At 45.1% G+C, this 20202-nt stretch overlaps 1 protein-coding gene and 1 long non-coding RNA gene across 8 annotated transcripts in view; one reads left to right on the top strand and one right to left on the bottom strand.

Annotated features, from left to right (window-relative positions):
- Window positions 1-19989, top strand: part of MOB2 (MOB kinase activator 2) — a 111662-nt gene extending 91673 nt beyond the window's left edge. For all 7 annotated transcript variants that reach the window (XM_027458880.3, XM_013099726.5, XM_005019734.4 and 4 more), the window contains exons 2-5: window positions 9128-9288; window positions 10514-10607; window positions 16895-17019; window positions 18676-19989. In XM_027458880.3, the coding sequence (XP_027314681.1) occupies window positions 9128-9288; window positions 10514-10607; window positions 16895-17019; window positions 18676-18986 (691 nt within the window). In that variant the 3' untranslated portion in view covers window positions 18987-19989. The remainder of the gene's footprint in view (window positions 1-9127; window positions 9289-10513; window positions 10608-16894; window positions 17020-18675) is intronic.
- On the bottom strand, window positions 15380-18731 carry LOC140002613 (uncharacterized). The gene is made up of 3 exons (XR_011809613.1): window positions 18593-18731; window positions 16832-17295; window positions 15380-15584 (listed from the first exon to the last, which is right to left on the bottom strand). It is a non-coding gene; the product is annotated as an uncharacterized lncRNA (long non-coding RNA).
- Window positions 19990-20202: the final 213 nt, after the last annotated feature.

The following is a 20202-nucleotide window of genomic DNA, read 5'->3' as shown; positions in this document are numbered from 1 at the left end:
CCCCCCGAGCCTGTCACACGCTCGGGCCTCTGGCACAGCGTTGTGCTCTGCAGCTTGTGCTGGGCGCTGGGTGAAGGAATTGTTGCGACATGCCAACTGTGACCTGCTGCATCTCTCACCACAGCCCCCATCTGGCTCCACATGGAGGTCCTGAGAATAAACATGAGGGAAGATGTGTCCTTTTACTTTCCTAAGCCTTAGATTACCAAAAACTGAGCCTGTGCAGGGTGGTTGCTTGGGTAGGACAATTTTCTGCGTTCCTGCTGGCGAATGGTTCCCTCTCACTTGCGTCACCAGTAAATGCTGTGCTCTGCTGCCACGGCTCGCTGGGGCTCTGCCCCTTCGCTTGCTGCCTGGGGGGCAGTGCCCACCCCAAGGCCCCCGCGGAGGCAGGGGGAGGTCAGAGGCGCACTCTGCTGCTCGGGGAGGAGTTCTGGCAGGTACCAGAGAAGAAAGGGAGCCCCAGCGCAGCGTGCCTCACCACAGGAATGCACACTGCGCCTTCCTGCAGCCCTCACTGAGCCCTTCGCAAGCCCAGCCTTGCCTCCAGAGCTGCTCTTCCCAGAGCTGCACTATGGAGAAAAAGGAGGGTCCTGCGGCCACCTCCTGGGGAGTTGGTGGCCTTCAGGAGGCAAATGACACGCAGCTGCCACGGCAGGGGGCAGGCAGAGGAGAGAGACCCGGGGAAGGGAAGGGAAGCTGGAGGCAGGGCGTGGGCAGGTGCCCCGTGTGCCCCTCGCTTTGCCAGCAGCACCAGCTGGAGCTGGGTTTGGCCCTGCCGAAGCGTTTTGGGCTTTGTGCTGAAAAGCAGCATTATGAAATGAGGTTATGGCACTTGTCGTCCTTAACATGCCTGCCATGCCTTGGCACCGGCTGCACCGCGCAGCATCCGGAGGCCGAGCACAGATTCCCTTTTAAGGCAAAGAGCCACTCTGAGAATCCCAGGGAAAAAGTTTCCCTGGCATGGAGGGTACATTCTTCTTCCCTCCTCCCCTTAAGTAAACTATTAGTAACGTTGAAAAACAGAACAAAAATGAAGGAGCAGGGCCAGAAATGCTGCCGAAGGCATTTTATTCGGCGCGGCCCCCTTAGAGCCATGCCGTAACCTGGCCCCGGGGCTGACCTAGGGCGGGAGCTGGGAGGAACGGAGCTGGGGTCCTGGGGTCTGTCGGGGACCTGGGGCGAGAGGAAATGGGAGCGGAGACGGCCTGGAAGTGCACAGTCTCCTTCCCATCCCCAGGCCCTGGAGAAACAGCCTGACCACAGCAATCCGTGAGCAATTGTCTAGCAGGATGCAGTGGGTTTGGGCTTTCGTCCTAATACCTTGCAGTCTCCCTTCCCCCGCTGACAGTCTTTTCTTTCCCAGCCCTGGACGTGGACGTCCAGGGTTCGTGGTCTGGGCGGGCTGTCTCATGGCGTTTTCAGCTGAAGGCTTAGCGCGGGTCTTGGCTAAAACAGGAGCTGTGACTGCAGAAAGCTCTCCGCAGGGGGACTAGATCTGCATGGTTTTAAAAGAAGAGGGAAATACAAACACCATCCCTCACTTCCAGCTGCAGTGAAGTTCAAACAAGGCTTTTAATTCCACCTTTCGTGCCTGCCATACAGAGAAATCAAGGAGCTGCGTTCCCAGAAGGTGACCTTCAGGTGACTGCAGCCTTTAAGCTGCCAGCCCTTGTGCCTCTCAGAGGGCAAAAGACTGTGTCCTGCTGTGGGAGATGGGGTGGCTGGGGTGGGAAAACAGCGTCTGAGAGTTTGTGGCTGGAGTGACCTGCTGCTTCGCTGCTCGTGCTGGGAGGCTGCTGCTGGGAATGACATTTTAGCTCATAAAACTGTTTCCTTCCTGCCATGAATAGGTTCTGGAGTCCCATAGTTGCGCAGAGCGTTTCTGACCAGAAATTTACTGATAACTTCTTTCCGGTAAAGTGCTATGGAAAAAATAGCAGATAAGGCAAGCTGGGAGCAGTCAGCCTGCTTTTCCTTGCAAAGCCACAGCCCTCAGGGTGGCTGAGAGCTTTGGTGCTTTCCTTTCTGCACAGGGGAGCGCGTTAGAGGGAAAGGGTGTGAGGGTTCAGAGTTTTTACTTTCAGATGTTTTGTTTGCTCTCCTGCTCCTACCCACTGCCTCTGATTCCTTGCCCCAAGAAGGGAAGGGGAGAGAAACTGCAGCGAAAACCTCCAGCATGCTTTTCATTTTGAATTACAGCCCCCTGTTCACTGCGAGATGTAAAAACGTGAAAGTGGTCGTAAGGATTGGCCTAAGGGACGCCGCTGAGGTGTTGGCTCGCTGCCTCTCTAACTCTGCGTTGGCTGGTGTTGTAAGAAGCTAACCCCCATCCTCGGATTACCGAGAAAGTGGGTTTTGGCAAGAGTACTTGGTAATGCTTCATCTGTGGAGGATATTTTAAAACATGGTGTTTCAGAAGGAAAGGAAAAAATGACAGGATGAAAATCAAAGGCAGAGCTAGTTTGATACACGCCGTGATGTGGCAGTCTGGAGGAACACCTAGGCGAGCTGTGATGCGGTGTCGCTGTTGGGACTCACTCTCAGGAGGCTGTTTCCCATAGTGGTGTTTTGGTCAGGAATGCAGCATTTCAACCCTAAAATGTTCCTGCTTGCGAACCATATAAATCGTAAAGCATAAGCTAAATTACTTAAAAATAGTCCCCTAAAACCTTAGGTATATGTTCTTTATATTTTGTAACATTCTGTGGGCTTCTTGTTTTTGATCTTCCTTAAAACAGATTTGTCCTTTTGTGCTGCTTCTGTACGCAGTGCTGTGAGCCTCGGGCTCTCACTCTCCTCTCACCAGCACTGAATACATCAGCTAGATCGTCACACCTGAGAAATGTTCTTTTCTGAATTTGCTGGTGATTCCTGGAATTATACCAGTTAACCTTGGGTAATAAATAAGAGCAGTTATTAAAAAAATATTAACCGCAAAGTAAGCGTCTTTGTGTTGCAAGGTTCATCATCTGTGGCAATTTTTTCATCCCCGCAGACCTGAGGTGCCTTGTGAGTTTTGAAGTTTGCAAGCAGGGAGAAATTCGCCACTTGAGGCCTGCTGGACCTGCTCTGTCGATTTTCAAAGAGAAACCAGCATCCCGGAGACCTGGCTGGGACCTGAAACTGGCGCAGGATCCAGAGGGCACAAAGTTTTGCCTACAGCTCTGGTTCCTTGCCATTATGTTTTTGGTAGAATATATATATATTACTTCACTCTTTTAAAGTCACTTCAAAGTGACTTTAAAGTCTTTCTCAAGTCACTCTCCCATATGGTGTTTGTTTCTGGAAACAAACAAACAAAATAACCTTGGATTTGCCACATTAAGAAGAAAAAAAGACACTGGTGACTTGTATTTTAAAAAGAAAAACTAAATGGCCGTTCACCACAGGGTGTAGAGAGCTGGGTGTGAAAGGTGTAGGGGATGGTGACTGAAGCCATGGTTTGACCCTGAGCAGGCTGCAGTTTTCAAACTGGTGTCAGAAACTGCCCAGCCTGCTGGAGGTGGCAGGATGGGGTTAGAGCAGTGCTGGGCAGCTGGTTGCCTCTGGGAAAAAGGAATCCTGAGTTGGTAAAGATGATCTTAAAATGCCTGATCAGTTTAGTGAAGTTTGGCATTTCCTAAACCACGGGCATCCCCTGTGTGATCAAACTTGTACTAAATGCGGCTCACATACCAAAACCGTGGATGCCTGGTACGATTCCAAGCAGTGTGAACCAAATCGGGTTAAGGAGCGTGTCCCTGCTGTGGACACTGTGTCCCCGACACGTCTTCAGCTGAATCAGATTGCTGCCCCTGTGCTTCTTTTGAAACAAGCCGTATCAGTTGAAATGGAAGCACGTCCTTAGTGTTTGTACAGTGAATAAACTTTGAACCTTGCAGCCAGTTTCTGGTATGAAAGGGGAATAATACTTTCCTCCTATGGTTTTAAAACTAAATACCTGGATGGTGCTTTGAAGATGCTCCAAAGAAGGTTTGTTAGACCAAGAAACTACCAGGCATCTGATCAAGAAGGAAATGAGAGAGAGCTTACAGGAGGATCTTGATTAACTGAGACAGGCTAACAGAGCAACCTGGGAAATTGGCATTTGTGCTCGATCTTAACGAGGCAGTTAGTCCAGGAAAAAGATCATCGTGGCCCAGCGGGCCCATGACTCGGTGGTGTTGCCTTACACGTCTCTTTCTCCAGTGAGAACCAGGCAAGCTTCCAGCCGCTGTGTTTTCTCAGGTGAACATGAGGCTGAGGATGGGACCCGGCAGGAGCAGCAAGGAATGTTCCCTCTGGCTGGAGCCGGTTCGTGGAAGCTGCTGTTACGGCGCTTCACGTGAGCGACCTCTCTTGTGCCATCTCCCAGCCCTTCTCCCTCTCTGAATCTTCTTCCTGGGTGTGACTCGGCCTGTGGCATCGTACCCGACCAAGTGCCTAACACCAACCACACACAAACCTAGCCTGGGACTTAGCTGAAGGATTAGTTTGTTCTCTGGTTTACCTGCCAATGAAAGCTGCTCAGTGCTGTCTCCTTAGCTCCCGGAAGATGTCTCTTTCCTGAACTAGTAGCCACGCACAGATAGGCAGGCTTTGGGCTAACCTTGGCAGACCTCCACCATGGTGCTGCATGGCAGCTCTTCCTGCGGCTGTTTGGGGTTGCATTGATCTGACATGTAAGTGCTAAGATACGTTGAGCAGAATTCTCTCTTTTTCTTTTCTTTTTTATTTATTTATTTTTTTAAAGAAAAACACAGATAAACAGAAAACAGGACTTCTGTTGGCTTCAGTAATGTTTTGAAAGGCACTGCCCTTTTTGTGGTCTTGCATGACATTTAGTTATGTTTTCCAGTAAATAATCTCTGTAGGTGATGGATTGTGGTGTTCCCTGGGCAGAGCAGTAGTCTCCACAGCGCTTGACACTTTTCCTTTCTCTGAAAGCAGGCTGAACGTGCTGCTTTATGCTTGCTGCTGTAGTCTTCACTTACAAGGGTGTTCTGGGACACCTCAGAAATGGCAACACGTAATTTCTGATATTTGTGTGCTTCAAAGTGAAAAACTGAGGAAGGCCTCTTGCATGTAAGCCCGGCAGCACAAAGGGAATAACGGGTGGTTCTCTTTGCACACCGGGAGTTGGCTCCAGGTAGGTGGTGTTTTCTTAGAGGCCTCTGAAACAGCAGTTTGGAGGGGGGGGAGAGCAGAAGCAAGGAAGCAGACCTCTGGGCTTTTCTTCTGGTACTTCTGGTAATTGTGAATGTCTGAGCCTTGGTTTATCTGGAACACAGAGCTGTTACTTGTTGACTCTTCGTCACAGAGAAACGTGTTTCTTAAACTGTTTTCTCCGTACTGCTGTATGCTCCAGCTTTGTAAGTCTGTAAAAATGCTTTAGTATTGACCACTATTGACAGTTTCTAACCTAAACCTACAGTTTTGCAACCCAGGCTGAGCATGATTAAATTAATACTACAAAGTCTGATTTTACAACCTGAGTTGTGTCTGAGGGAAGATGTGTGGTCTGATTTAAAACCTGGCGATGTTAAGACTGGAGTTTCTTTTGTTTGTACTTAAAACACTTGAGCCGTGTAACACCCCAAGCAGGTCAGGAAGATCTGCTGGTAGAAACGATTTTCTGGGGTCTTGTGTTAGTCCTCAGCAGCTGCAAAAGGTTAAACAGAAGTTTGTGCTGCAGATGGTGCTTGGACATTCGGGTTTCAGTGGTGTGAGTAGAACCCCCTGGGTATCGGTGACACCTGTGCTTAGGGGCCTCGTTGCAGGCTCAGTGATGGAAGTCACGAGCCCAGCTCTTTCTTAAACCCAGGCAGAGCCCTGGGAAGCTTCTGTTTGAGGCCATCCGCTTCTGACTGAGGCCGTTGTGGACAGACTTGCAGCCTGTTGAGAAGCGCCTGCAGGTACTAACGTGTGGGAATGAGTTGGTTTTGTAAAAGGACCGCGTGTAATCAGCACGTTTGTGAACTCCATCTAGCGCTGAATGTTTGTTGGGTTTCTTGGAGAGAAGGTGCTGAAGGGAGGACAGGGTAAAGGCAATGCACGTGCTCTCACTGGAAGGTCTGCCTCGGCCTCCCGTGCCTGCCCTGCGTGCATTCCCTCAGTGGCCTGGCTCCGTCACCTCCCCGTCCCTCCGTCTATGACCCCCGTCCCCTCTCCCCCTCCTCTCAGGAGCTGCTCTAAGCTGACGTGGGTCAGCCCTGACCCGGGGACCTTGGTGTGTCCTGGAGTAAAGCAACGATACAAACTCTGCTCTGTCTGTGCTGCTTCGCACCGATGGCTGTCCTCCCCGGGTGGTGAACGCAGTTTGTCAAAACCAGCCTCTCACACTGAAGGTATTTTCCGCCTCAGTGTTACTGACCTATAACTCTCCTTAGCTTCTTAAAAGATGAACCTATCCTTCGGTGTCAGAATCCTGCTCCTCCCCCTAGATAAACAAACAAAATGGGAAACCACCCAGCAGAAAAAACCCACAGCCTAGGAGTATCTCCTGGGTTGCCTGTAGCATTGCCTGTCAAAGGCCCAGCGAAGGCACGGCAGGGAGCGTGCCAGGCCTGGCTGTACCAGCCTAGGAGTAAGGCAGCCTGTGCTTGGAATTAAGCAAATCAGTGCCCTCGGGTATTTTTGACTAGCTCAGAGCCAAGCGCATGGTATCAACTGGATTTATGGTGTTTGCTGTCAGGGTAAGGTGGTTTCAAGTCTTAACATGGCATTCCTGCTGAAGGAAGAGGACAAACATATTGCTTCACCTATTATAAAGTCGGGTTACAGGCTAGCCAGCGAGACTGTTCCTTCATGCCATTCTGTTTCCTTTGGGTATTATCAAGTTCTGTGAAAACCTGCAGCCTCACGCCCAAGCAGAAATGAAGGGCACAGAATCATACCTTTAAATACCTTCAAGGCCTTCCTGCAATTCTTTCATGGACGTTTCTTTCTTATCTACAGGTCATTTTTACATGGTGAGGTTCAAAAGCTATCTTGCAGATGTAAGGGTTTGAAGACAAGAATACTTAGCTAAGAACCGGGATCTAAGACGTCCCTTTGGGCACCAGCTGTGAGAATTAGTCCAGGTTGCCTCATTAAATCATCCCAAGGGACGTATCTTGCAGGCTTCCTTTGAATTGAAGGGCATTGCAGTGGAAAAAGGAGATGGCAGGGAAGTGTGCAAGAGAAGTAGCTACACAGTAAAGTGACTGGTCTTTGTAAATACTGGTTTTAGCTTATTCTCCCACTGTAAATGTAGCCTTTTAAAGGATATTCCTGTCACAGGCACCCCTCTCTAATGGTGACGTTCTCATGAACGTGTGGAAATGCAGCAGGACTGTCTTTTCCCTGCTGGAGAACTCTTTGTGATGGTTCCTGTGCGTCTGTGGCTTGTGAATACGTTGCGTGGGTGTAAGTGTGTGTCCTACTGCTGTCATGAAGCTTTCCTTGATTGCTCCTTGCAGGCAGCTTTCCTTCCTCATCATAAAGTCCCTCCAGTCTTAGGTTACTGCTTAGAGGGAAGTATGACAAGTCTCAACCCAAGTTCTAGGCAGTAACCAGTGGTGGTCCCGATAACAGCTGTAGTAAGCGATGGCAGGTGTTCCTTTCTAGTAGAAGGCAAGTCAAGGTCTCTCCCTGCTACGGCAGTGCTGAAGATGTGGACCGTGAGTCATTCTGAAGATGGGTTTAATGTACAGATCAGTAAGGAGCCCATAAAGAGAGCAATACAAAGAATTATACTTTTTTTGGGGAAAGCACTGACGCGTAAAGCACCATTCCAGGAAAAAATGTGCACCCCAACCTCATAGCAAAAATCAAGCACTTATCTTAGGGGCACAGGTGGATTTTTTAAGTGTGCTAAGAGCCATAATGTGAGGTCAATTTCCTTTGGATGGGATCCAGATGAGTTTCAGCAGCAAACTTAACACACTCATCTGCAAAGTTGGGCGTGTCTTGATTTCACAGATTCTTAAAAACCTGCTCTTTAACCAAGAAAATCTGGCATTAAAGAAAACAGCATCTCCCTGTGTGTATGTGATAATGCACAGTGAGTATTGCTTACTGCACGTGTCCCTCACCATGAAACACATCTTCTGTTTCTGGTTAGCTGGAATTTTTAATGAGAAACGCATGGATTTGCAGCTGTTTGACCACACAGCCTAAAAAAGCCAAAGTGCTGACCCACCGTCCTTCCTCAAATGTCTGTACTGAGCCCCCACCCTAGGAATATCGGTTGAGTACAAGAAACACTTTAGAAAATGGACAAGAAATGTCACAGTATGGCATGGAGGTTTATGGGATTCTGGAATGCCCTTTGTCTGCTTTTATGAGTACAAGCAGAGGGTTATTTCATGATGCAGCTCTGCCAATAGCTTTTTGCATTGGATTTTACAGGATTTTCAGGGGGAAAAAAAAAACACTGAACTAGGATCAGATATAATGGGAGTTGAGAAAGGAGGTGTTTTTGTGGTTGTCAGTGCTTCTAGCTGAAGTCACAAATGTGCTCATCCAGAAGACTTGTGGAATACCAGAGAACGTAGTGCCACAGCCCCGAGGAATGCTGTGGCTCTGAGTAAGCAGTGCCAGCACATCGTGTGGAAAGAGCGTTTTTCCAAAGGAGAGCTATCTTCTTGCAGCGGTCTGCTTGTACTGTCCCTCAAGCTCCCGTTCTGCAGGTGACAGCTACCTGTGATGCAGCAGGTTGTTGGTATGCTCACAGCAGAGCAGCTTCTTTGGGCACAGTGCCACACTGCTGTCACGACTGTTCGCAGGTGTACAGAGCGACTGTCACTCTCCCGAGTAATTTGCAGTCTAAACTGACAAAAGGACAATGGAGATGGAATGGCTCGGTCTCACATTTCTTACACCATTCAAAACCTTCCCAGTAACGTGAAAGAAGTGACTGAATCAAATGCACTTTCTAAAAATCAATCTTTTACTTTAATAAACAACAACAACAAAGGTTAGGTTGATGGGAGGGAAGGCAGGAGGGGTGCTATAAAGAGGAATAAATATACTATAAATACAAGTGTATTATAAATTTTATAAATATAAATACAGGAGTTTGTATAAACCAACTTCTTCCAGGTTTCTATAGCTGTTCATCAGCAGTAGAGGTAACCCTTCTTTTCTTTTCAATCTCTTGCAGGAAGTCCAAGGGAAAGCCAAATGGTAAAAAGCCAGCACCGGAAGAGAAGAAGCTTTACCTAGAGCCAGAATACACAAAATCCAGAATTACTGACTTCGAATTTAAGGAGCTAGTGATGTTACCACGAGAAATAGACCTCAACGAGTGGCTAGCCAGCAACAGTGAGTATTGCGATCGTACAGCTCTGAGATTGCTGCCCACACCCAAGAAGGCACTCGTTCACTGGTTCTTTTTACTGATTTCAGTGCTTAGAAAAACACGCAATGACTATTTATGCGTACTGCATAATGCATGCCATTACACCTTGCATAGTAATTAAGCTGTCTTAACATCCAAACCAGCTGTGCTCAGCAGCAGGGGAGGCGTGATGCGTTTCTTCCTTCTAACTCACCCACAGTGGCACTGAGGGCAGTAGGGCTGCTGATGCTCTTTTGAGGACCATCACTTCGCATTTGACTGCTCTGCTAAACCTGCTGGTTCAGCAGGTTTCTGACTCAAGCTATCGGTTTTCCAGAAACACTATAAAAATGCTAGTTTAGTAAGAGTTGTATGCAAGGCAGTTATGCTTAAAACCCTACGTTTTGACATCTTTTGGTTAGATTTCTGTTCTCCATTCCTTCCAAGCTTTGGAGGAATTACTGTGAATTTAAACCGTAGTCAGGCTGGAACTCAAAGCTGACTGAGTACCGTGACTAAATGCTGTATCTGTGCATCTCAGCTCTGATGTACAATACTTTTATGTGCTGCTGCTTTGTCTGCCAGTTCTAACCTGCAGCCTCAACCCAGTCTTCTTTGTATTTTCAATAGTATGTGGTAGTAGCAAGAAAGTTCTTTAAACTGCACCAGAAAGTTTATAGAGGCTCATTAAGAAAACTGAAGTGCCCCAGAGGAGTAGTAAAATGTTAAATATCTCAGGAGATTTTTAAAAAGTAGAAGTGTACTAGTTTTCATGTTTTGTTTTGTTTTGTTTTTTAAGATATATCATTAGGATTGTTAATATCATTTTGTAGCCACTGTGCATTTTAAGTCTGACTTCAAAATAATGTAGCAAATTGTTTGCCTTCAGCTTGGAGTAGAGTATTCTGCCGTAAAGGTAAGGCTGATGATGACAGAGACACTTTCCAGTCTTGCTGCTTAGTGAGTAATAAGAGCTGATGCATCATGGTGCTTTCATCTTAAATCAAAACAAGAGCTTTCATTCTTTGTACCTCTTTGTTTTGCAGTTCATCATTAGACTCGTTTAACTAAATCATGTTTAAATATATACGCAAGCTCCAAGACACTGAGGTCACTTCACTTGATCTATTTAAATAATTGTCTGGAGGACAAGCAGTGTTTGAAAGTACTTTACTTCTGAATTTCTTTTCCTTTGTGTTTATTTTTCAGCAACAACTTTCTTTCATCACATCAACTTACAATATAGTACAATCTCAGAATTCTGTACAGGAGAGTCGTGTCAGACCATGGCAGTGTGCAATACGTAAGTCGGTATTTACTCTTACGGGCTTTCCATGAAGTCTTGAGTGTGGCCTGTGGGAGGGTATTGGTGTTGGTTGGCTCTGGGCAAGCACATCTCTTCACTCAGTGAGGACGTGGAAGCTGTGTGTCCTTTGCCCTCCTCTCAGCAGTGAAGTGTGGTGGCAATGTGTTTTTGTGAAGGAGCAGATCTTTGACTGTTCTGAGCTGGTTTTATAAGGTCAGATCAGAGAGGCAAATTGCTGTGTGTTTAGCTCGAGGGGAGGAGAAGCAGAAAAAAGGCAAAACTGTCCTTCCTGGTACCACTGCTGGGATTCCAGAGGAGGCAGGGAAGGATAAATGAATGGTGAAAACCTCAGCGGGTGCTTTTGATATCCAGTGTACTGACAGAGCACCAGGCTGCTGATGGATAACCTCGAGCCTGACGTGAGCCGCTGGCTTTCTGCCTGAGCCCCTGGGCACAGAGGGCACAAGTGGCAGCTTTGCAAAAAGCACAGAAAACGTTTTGGTTTGGCGCTCTCCCTGTGTAGGGCTTAGTGGACTTTTTAAACATTGACTAACTGTCACTTATGAAAGAAGGCTTTGTAGTTCTGCTCTACATGGTGAATATAAGAAAAAGTTACCATAAACTCCTGCTCTTGATTAGCACAGTCCAACATGATGGAAAATGAGATCCACTTGAGTATGAATAAGCCTGTTGTGTTTTTTTTCTCCAGCACATGTGTTGATAGTCCCATTCTTCCCTCCTCTTGCATTTCCTGGGATTAATTTAGTTAAGATGGATTTTAAAACAGAAGAGCGAGCTGTTAATGTTATAGTACATCAAACAGGCATCAAACAGGCATCCTAGGAAATGTATGGAACAGAACCAGAGCTCTGTATTGTATCTCTAACGATAATTGCTTAGTGCTTAAAAGGAATCCTTGCTTAATATACTAGGCTATCTTGTACACTGGAAATTAATATCAGGGGCCTTCTTTGAGAATGCTCTGAAGAATACAAAGTGTACAGAGGATATTTTTGCATGTAAAAGTTGGAAAGATAACTGTCAGTAGAGAATTAAAGGCTGTGCTAGGGGCTTTGAAAGCAGGCTGGAACAGAAAGTAATAAATCTCTGCTGGACTCAGATTTTATCAAAAGTAGACAGTGTGTCTCTAAATGAGAAATGGTGATCAGTAAAATGAGTGTTTTGTTGACTCTTGCTCCCAAGCCTTCTCATGTTTTAATTCCTGATGTAGCACTGCCTGTCCAAAGGACTGAGCTTAACTGTTGATCAGCTTGTCTGATGGGAAACGGTGACTAAAAGGAGATGGTGGTGAGAGGCTAGTCAGCGTTGCTCCATTCTGCTGTAGGGACTCCTAAACAAGGGTTCTCTGTAAGCAGCTTACGCTGCAGAATAAAGAAAGGAAGTGTCTGTAGGTGGCTCCAGCTGCAGTCTGTATTTTTAGTGGTGAGGACCAATAGCTGAATGTTCCTATCCTTTGTTTTTGAAAAATGAAAATTGCACTACTTGGGAATAACAGGAAGCATGGCTACACTTGTGTGAAACGCTTGAAATGGTTTGTGTTTAGCTAAATCAGAACAACTTCAGTCATCTTCCTGTACTTGGGGGCTGATGACTGATTCATGTTGCATATTTCATTTTGCTGTGAAGTGTGCAGGTTCACCTAGCTCTATGCCTCGGTGCAGTTCAGTTTTGAAGGCCCTGTTCATAATTGTGTTCTCCAAATATCTCCAATGACAATTCTGGATATTCCTTACCTTTATGTTCTGCCATTCCTCATTCTTCTCTTTTGGAAGAGAGATGCCTAAACACAGAGAACTGCCTCAAAGACACAAGTTTGTTCATGTCCAGCTGTGACTAATACAAAGCTATATGCTCCCTCTGACTTTTTATTTTAAAATCTTGCCCTAATGAAGTAAGGTTAAGCAGGTGCTTCTTGTGTTGGAGAAACACCAGTTGATATGATTTGTCCTGCCTCTGACCTGTCTGTAGTACATGGATAACATCACCTAAGCATTAGAGTCAGTTGGTGATTAACCCGATGAGACAGCCCTGGTCTGACCTTTTGTGACTGATGTGCGCATTCAGCAGAAGCAGCTACCTGGGTTAGGGTGCCACAGCGTGCCAGTATTTTGGAATAAGGGTACTGTTGGCTGTTTTTTGTAGTGTTGATTTCTCTATTTCATTGTGAAGTTCTGTATTCGTTCCTCCTATGTGCTTTCCCTGCCCATTTCCCCGAGGCATGGTTTGGTTCGCACCCTTCTGGTCATACCTAAGGAAGGCTTTTTGTATTTATGGCCGGGGTGTTGCACTAACTATGGCGAACAGGTTGCTTGTCTAGTTCCTTTGCATTCAAACTCACTGCAAATACCCAGTCCTAAGACTAGAGGGCTTACTGGCAAAATAAACACAAGTTGCAGTTAAACATTTGAGGTAAGGTTTTAACATCTCAGAGAAGTTCCAGCCAAGTGACAAACTGCAGACAGATGCAGCTCTCAGCTCTGTCAGATACACGAGATAACGCAGCCATCTGCACACAGTGAGAGAGAGAGAATTTCTGCTTAGGGTCACAAAGAGACATCTGACCAAAGCTTAGGCTCCTTGTAGGACAGATGGAAGCATTCGCTGGCAATGTGGGATAATGCCAAGAAAAATAGGGGAATGGCCAGTTATCTTTGAAATTTAGTGAGGGTGGCCTGAATGTAACTTGGGAAATTTTTGCTCATTAATACATTCATTGCTTGCTGTAAAGCAGGTACTATATATGTTATAGTTTATTGCTGTTATTAGGCAAGCTAAGGTTCCCCACCATGGCCTGTAAACTGGTTCTCTGTAGCTGACATTGGGGCAAAACTTCTCAAAAATGATGGCGTGGATAACTAAGAGCCTTTGTGAGTGCTGTTCACAAGGTTGAGATTACAAAACTCTCCAGGCAGAAATTAAGAAATTATACAACTTTCTAAGCAGCCTACAGATAAGAGTGAAAAGTCTTACTTTGGTCCATTAAAATCCCTTAAGGAATAAATTCCTTATTACTCATTTTTTTCCCTAATCTTGCAATTTATCTCCTGTCTGTTATCCTTAGTGTCCCTGACCACAGAAGCTCTTCGCAACTCAAACTTGAGTGTTTTGTAGTGTCTTACTCTTTGGTTCCCTGAGCTTCTACACAGTAGCTCTTTTTTCCTTTTTTTTTTTCCCCATCTAAACGTTGCTTTGCCTCTGTCAAACCATCAAAGCTAGTCCAAGTTGCTGCCAAGCACTGTATTACAGCTCTTGTACTTTATACAAGTTGCTATCCCTCTTTCTTCATAACCTGTCTTCTGGCATTTGTAGCAGGACTGTCTCACCCTCCTTTCCAGACATCGTACCTCTAGAGCATTTGCCTCCCCCTCCTTACAGCTTTTCCTATATACTGACATAGCCTCTGTTCTGCCACGGCTTCCCTGTGTACAGTAACAGCTGCATGGCCCTCCTTAAACTCACCAGCACAAAACCAGGAGGTTTTGTAGGGAAAGGGATAAAACATGTACACGTATTAAGACATGGCACTGTGACTTACTCTGTATTTGTTTTACTCTGTTATTTGTATAACAGGCTTTTCTATGTTAAACCCATCAGTAATTGTTCCCTGGGATTTAGAAGGGAGCTGCAAACTCCTTGTGCTCTCCATACTGGGAAAGTTTAAGTTGCCAAAATTTTACATGTGGAATGAAATCAAAATCTGTATCATGTAAGCACTTCTTGAAAAGTGCCTTTAAGTGTCTGTCTTCATGTCCTTTTTGCTCCCCAACCCTTGCCTAATATGGGGCTGTGCTGTCACAGAGCCAGTGGTGGAATGCACACAGGCTTCTGTGCCCAGCTGAGCCCCTCAATGGCCCCAACCTGGAGATTACTCCAGCGCGGTGGGAGCTGCTCCCTGCCTGAAATGTTCATGGCATGCCAGGGGCTCCTTCCTTTCTCTCTGCAAGACACGTGAAGACTTTGTTCACAGAGCTTGAAACAGAGGGAAGACAAATGATTCTTATCAAACAGGACAACCCCTGTAGTTATCCCCTTACTCTTAATGATTTTTCTGAATTCCCATTTTGCATAATCAGCTTAACTGTTAAGGAAAGGCAAGAGGGATGTACAGTGGGATGTTGTAGCAGATTTATTCACTTACATTTTTGTGTAAGTGAACTTGCACAGTTGCCAAACTGTTTCTTTTAACTAAAATCCAATTATCCAGATTTGGGTTTGTGCCTAAGGGCAACTCCAAACTGTTCTGTTTTGTAGCTGAGGATTTCTGCAGCATGAAGAATTGCTGAGGAGCAGACAGTCCGGTCTGCTGCTGCTCTGGTCTTAAGACCCAAAATAAGTCAAGAGTTGCCTAGAACTGCCTTCCTCCAGCTGAACACAGGGCTAGACAAAGGAGGGGGACATGGCTTGGGTTTGCACACTACATTGTGCAATTCCCTACATGTGGATTGTATAAGGGAAGTGAGCAGTGATGAGCAGAGCCCACCCCTAAGGCCCCAAATACTAGTGTTGATGCCAGGCATAGCTCTGCAAAGACCTTTTATCCCCTGCTGTTCCCATTCACTTACCTTTTTGTGCCCTTTTGCAGGCCATCCTGCTATCTCCAGTAAACAAGGGAGTGACTGAGCACCACATGCTGAAAATGCACTGAAAGACAAATTCTAAACCTTAGGTGTCTGCAGAACTAGTTTTCAATTGTCTTTCCTCTCTGTAAAGTCTGAGCTGAGTTCTGTGCTGTTTCCTCTTGTATTCATACGGCTTGGGGCATGAACTGTTCCTTACCCTCAGGCCCCTGAAGAATCTTTCTGGGCAATGAAAACACGCTGTCAGTTAGAACTTTTCAGTTGCTACATACCGTTTTTCTTCAGTTGCTTCAGGACTATTCTGCTGGTCAGTATATGTAAAACTCTGCTTCCCAAGTGGCACCTATAGGTCCTTCTAGTTTAACACAGTCTAGTCCTGTTAGGTACAGAAAAACAAAACAAACAAACAAAAAACAAACAAACAAACAAACAAAACCCACAACATTGAATCCTTATCTCCTTGGAAAAAAAAAAAAAAGTGTCCAAAAGTGGCTAAACTTCCCACTGAAGAAAGAAAAACGTTATCAAGCAACTGAGAAGTCCAATACAACGGCTTTCTTATCAGTCTCATAATGGCTAGCACCTGGAGCTTACACTGTTTGAAGGAAGAGTTCAGGAATTGGAACTCAGGTAACTAATGTGACATAGACAAAAAAAAAATTTTTGCTGATTTCCTTATCTGAAAAACATTTCTTACAGTGGATAGCTGCTCCTGGTAACAGCAGTGTACTTTCAGCGAATCACAGAATGGCTTAGGACATCCACAGCTTCTCTGGCAGCCTATTCTAGTGCCTCACCACCCTCAAATTAACTACCCTTTAATTAACGCATGATTTAAAGAAACAAAAAAAGAAGGAACAAAACTTTGAGTTCTTTTGCAGCCTTCAGATTTCTCTCTCAAGCAACTGCAAGAGTTATTAGAGAATGTTTCTGTTGTATTTCAGTGGCTGCAGCTGATCAAGATAATTACAGTTGCTTTTGAAAAGCCTCACAATATGCTAACTTTTCCTGTTCCTTTAAAATCCAACAGGATTGTTCCCTGGTGGCAGTGTAAAATGTAAATTCCATTGGTTTAGGGTGTTTGGAAACAAAGGAGCAGGCTTTTGAGGCATGTATAGGTAAGGATATTCAAAAAGGCCGTGAAATCCCAGACTGGAATTTGGAACAGGATTTGTACTGTTAAAAAACACTGCAAGTATTTCAGAGCACCACCTTTGAAAAAGCTGGTGTTTTGGAGCCACCTTCTGTCTATTTAATAATACTACACTAAAAGACTTGATCTTTGGTGATGTTAAACATCAGAAGTTTTATCACTTTTTAAAAGGCAGCATGTTACAATAGTTATATAATGCCTTCCTGTACAGTTTTATGGACTGTAAACCCTCAGTCTGTTGTGGATAAGTAGCTATCACTGCCCCTCCTGGAAACTTCAGCAGCCTTTCTGTGCTTGGGATTACTTCCTGTGCTCTGGACTATATTGATGGGCAGAAACAAAACTGGCTCCCAGAAATTCAGGGCTTTTGATGTAGACAGAAAAATACCCTGAAGTGAATCTCTTCTGTGGCAGTGATGATATATTTTGGTAATGTTGCAGTTGCTGTTTTATATTAGTTAGACACTAACCTCTTAGGAGTTGAGCTGAGGATCCGAGGTACAGCACGGTGACACTGTCGATTCTCTCCACAGACAGTACTACTGGTATGATGAGCGGGGAAAGAAGATCAAGTGCACTGCTCCTCAGTATGTTGACTTCGTCATGAGTTCTGTGCAGAAACTAGTGACAGATGAGGACGTCTTTCCGACAAAATACGGTATGTTTACCTTGGGGCAGGTGCTTCCTGTGGCTTTTTGCAGATGCTATAAGTAAAGTGGAAGTTGGCATATATGCATTCAGCATATTTATTCATACCAGATAACTTCACACTTTTTTGAAGGGAGATTTTAATTTTGGTTCATTTGTACAGTAACAAAGACTTGTGCTGCTGGCGTAGGACCTGGGGTGAAAGACTCCCCATCCTGTCCCCTTGGCTTACATTTCATCAGGACATCTTTTTCTTTAAGTGTTTCAAGATCTTCTAGGAAAAAGCCTTTATTCAGAGAGGAGAAAAACTGTCAGTGTGTGGGTATTTAACACAGTGCATTGCTAGTAAAAATTAGCCTTGTTGGTTTTTTATTATACCCTTTAGAGCCCTGATGTATTAAGAGGGAAATAAATTGTATTGCCAGAAATGTGGCTAGTCTTCCTTGCCTAACAGATTGTTTTGAATCTCCTTTCTCCTCCAGAAATTAAATAAGAACATGATTTTTAAGGACTGAAGAGAAACAAAAGTAATTTTAACTCAATTTGTATCTTAACAAGACAGCTATTTGCAATGCCTTTGATTAAGGGGGAAAAAAATAGAGACTTATTGAGCAGAAGTTACTGTAGATGGGCTTAGTCCGGACTAAAAGCAGCTGGCTTCTTGAGTCCCTTCACCAAATAGCTGGGGAACTAGGATGTTACAGTGTCATGCATGTTCAGCCAACAGCACTTACCTATAAGCATCTGGAAGGAGGCAATGCCCAGTAAGCCAGTTGCAGTTTGAGTATTTTGATATTGTTTTTGTTATTGCTTTAAATATGCTAATTCAAAAGGCAACAAGGTCTTTCATGTGAGTCACTGTGGCCAGGTTGTACTGTAGACCGCTAACATACTTCCTGTCGTGCATCACGCATAGGATGGCATGTTTTTGTTTTCTGCTTGCCTCAGTTTCACTGTCAGCATCACCAGCAGTGGATGTCTAACAGTTGTCTTTTACAATGAGGGCAGAGTAATGCTCCAGCAAGAATGACAGAATCACAGAATTGTAGGGGTTAGAAGGGACCTCAAGAGATCATCGGGTCCAACCTCCCTGCCAGAGCAGGTTCCCTAGAGCAATTTGTAGGCAAGCATCATTTAGATTGCACCTGAGAGAAGGCAGCCAGTATTTCCTTCTATTTCTTCGCCCATTTGATAGAATTTCAATAATGAAATGAGGGAAGTCTGCCAAGTTCCATTTTGTGATCTGTTAAATGGTCTCATAACTATTACGCACTTTCAGTGGAAAAATCTGTTCCTCCTGGACAAACTAGATAAGAACCCAGAAGAACCTCTCATTATTTTTACAGCCAGTATCAAAAAACATATGGTTTAAAGAATGATTACATTTTCTTCCTGATTTTTGAACCTTAGGGTTTAAAAGCTTAACTTTAAATGAAAACACTTAAAACCTTAGACTCTTCCCCTTAAGTCTTGTAAAAAAAAAAAAACATGTTGGGAAGATGATACAGGGCCCGTGAGTTGCCTGTGAAGTTACTGGCTTTATTGCCCCTGAGTTGCCTTTAAGGTAGGCTGGTTGCACTTACCCACGGCCTGGCCAGAACAAATGCTGATGTGGAGCTCAAGGTGAGCAGCTGGAACTGACACAGTGTTTCTCTCTTCCTTTCAGGCAAGGAATTCCCAAACTCGTTTGAGTCCTTAGTGAAGAAGATCTGCAAGTACCTGTTCCACGTGCTGGCCCATATCTACTCCTCACACTTTAAGGAGACTTTGGCACTGGAGCTGCACGGACACTTAAACACGCTCTACACACACTTTATCCTATTCATCAGGGAGTTCAACCTGGTGGACCCTAAAGAGACCACCATCATGGACGACCTCACAGAGGTCCTCTGCAGCAGCAGTGGGAGCAGCAGTAACGGGAGCGGCAACGGGAGCAGCAACAGCGCAGGAGCACAGAACCACGTGAAAGAGAGATGAGCCCTCCTACAGGATCTAAACTAACATTAAAAACAATATTATATATTATGTGTGTATGTGTATGTATATGTTCAGATATACATACAGACATATACAGCAACGAAAGCTGAAAGAAATTATGCTGCCACCACAGGACGTGTAGTCATACGGGACTGTATGGAGCTTTGGTTTAATGCGCCACCTGGCGAGAAGTTGCACCAATTTTATTTTATTTTATTTTCTGTCCACTCCTCCTCTTACCTATTCAGATGGATGATGAGTGCTGTTTTTAGAGAAGAGCCAAGCTTGAGAGTGGGGCCACTCCTGGCTTTTTTTGTTTTGGTTTGGTTGTTTTGGTTTTTCTTTCTTTGGTCTTGAGTGCAAGCCCTTTGTCCTTCTAGGATGGTGGTCCTGCCATTTTAAAATTATCTATTATATTATGAGAAGTGACTTTTACTTTGAAGTGGCTTAAAATGCAGATTTGTTTGGTTTTTTTTTGGGGGGTGGGGTGGATTTTTTGTTTGGTTTTCCATAGACTGCCCCTTACCCCCTGCCAAAAACTCCCCCGTTGAGTGCATCTTGCCCTTTGCTAGCTTGGAATGGGAAGAAACTCCTGGCTTGACTAGAGTAGCAACTAGGGGCTTGCTACGTGCTGAGAGTGGGCATGATTCTCCAGTTGTCCCGTCTACCTGGTCACAACGCGTGAACATGCAAGAGGATCCACAAGCCTTTCTGCTTATCGCTCCTACAAAATATATGCTCTCTTCTCTGCTCCCCCCACCTCCTCTTTTCCCAGGCACATCTCTATGAATAACAAGCGTGAGATCACTGGAGTTTAAAACTTACCACGTGCAGAGCCACCACCATTTGCTTCCTGTTGAATGGAGGCCGGGGAGGGAGGAGAAGGGTATACTGAGTCCGTCACTGCCTGTGCTAGAAAGATGGCTGTTGGCATAAAATTATATTGTTGGCTTATTTTAGTTCATCTGTTCTATAATAATAAAAACAAATCTATCAGCCATAAGTTTTGGTTTTGTGTTTGCAGCGTCAAAAGTCACTGGAATCCACCCAAAGCTTCCCTTTCGCCGCTGGTGCAATTAACCTTGGTGTCAGCCACCTTTATGAACAGCTCTGAGTCTTCCACCCTGTAATCTACCATTTACAATCAATGTCTTGCCCTTTCTGGTATTGCTAAGAACCTTCTCCCCAGGTGAACTTGCAGACCCAAGGATAAGGG

The sequence above is a fragment of the Anas platyrhynchos genome, chromosome 5 (genome assembly GCF_047663525.1).
Source record: "Anas platyrhynchos isolate ZD024472 breed Pekin duck chromosome 5, IASCAAS_PekinDuck_T2T, whole genome shotgun sequence".
NCBI classification, from domain to species: Eukaryota; Metazoa; Chordata; class Aves; order Anseriformes; family Anatidae; genus Anas; species Anas platyrhynchos.
This window is presented reverse-complemented; position numbering and strand designations above follow the sequence as displayed.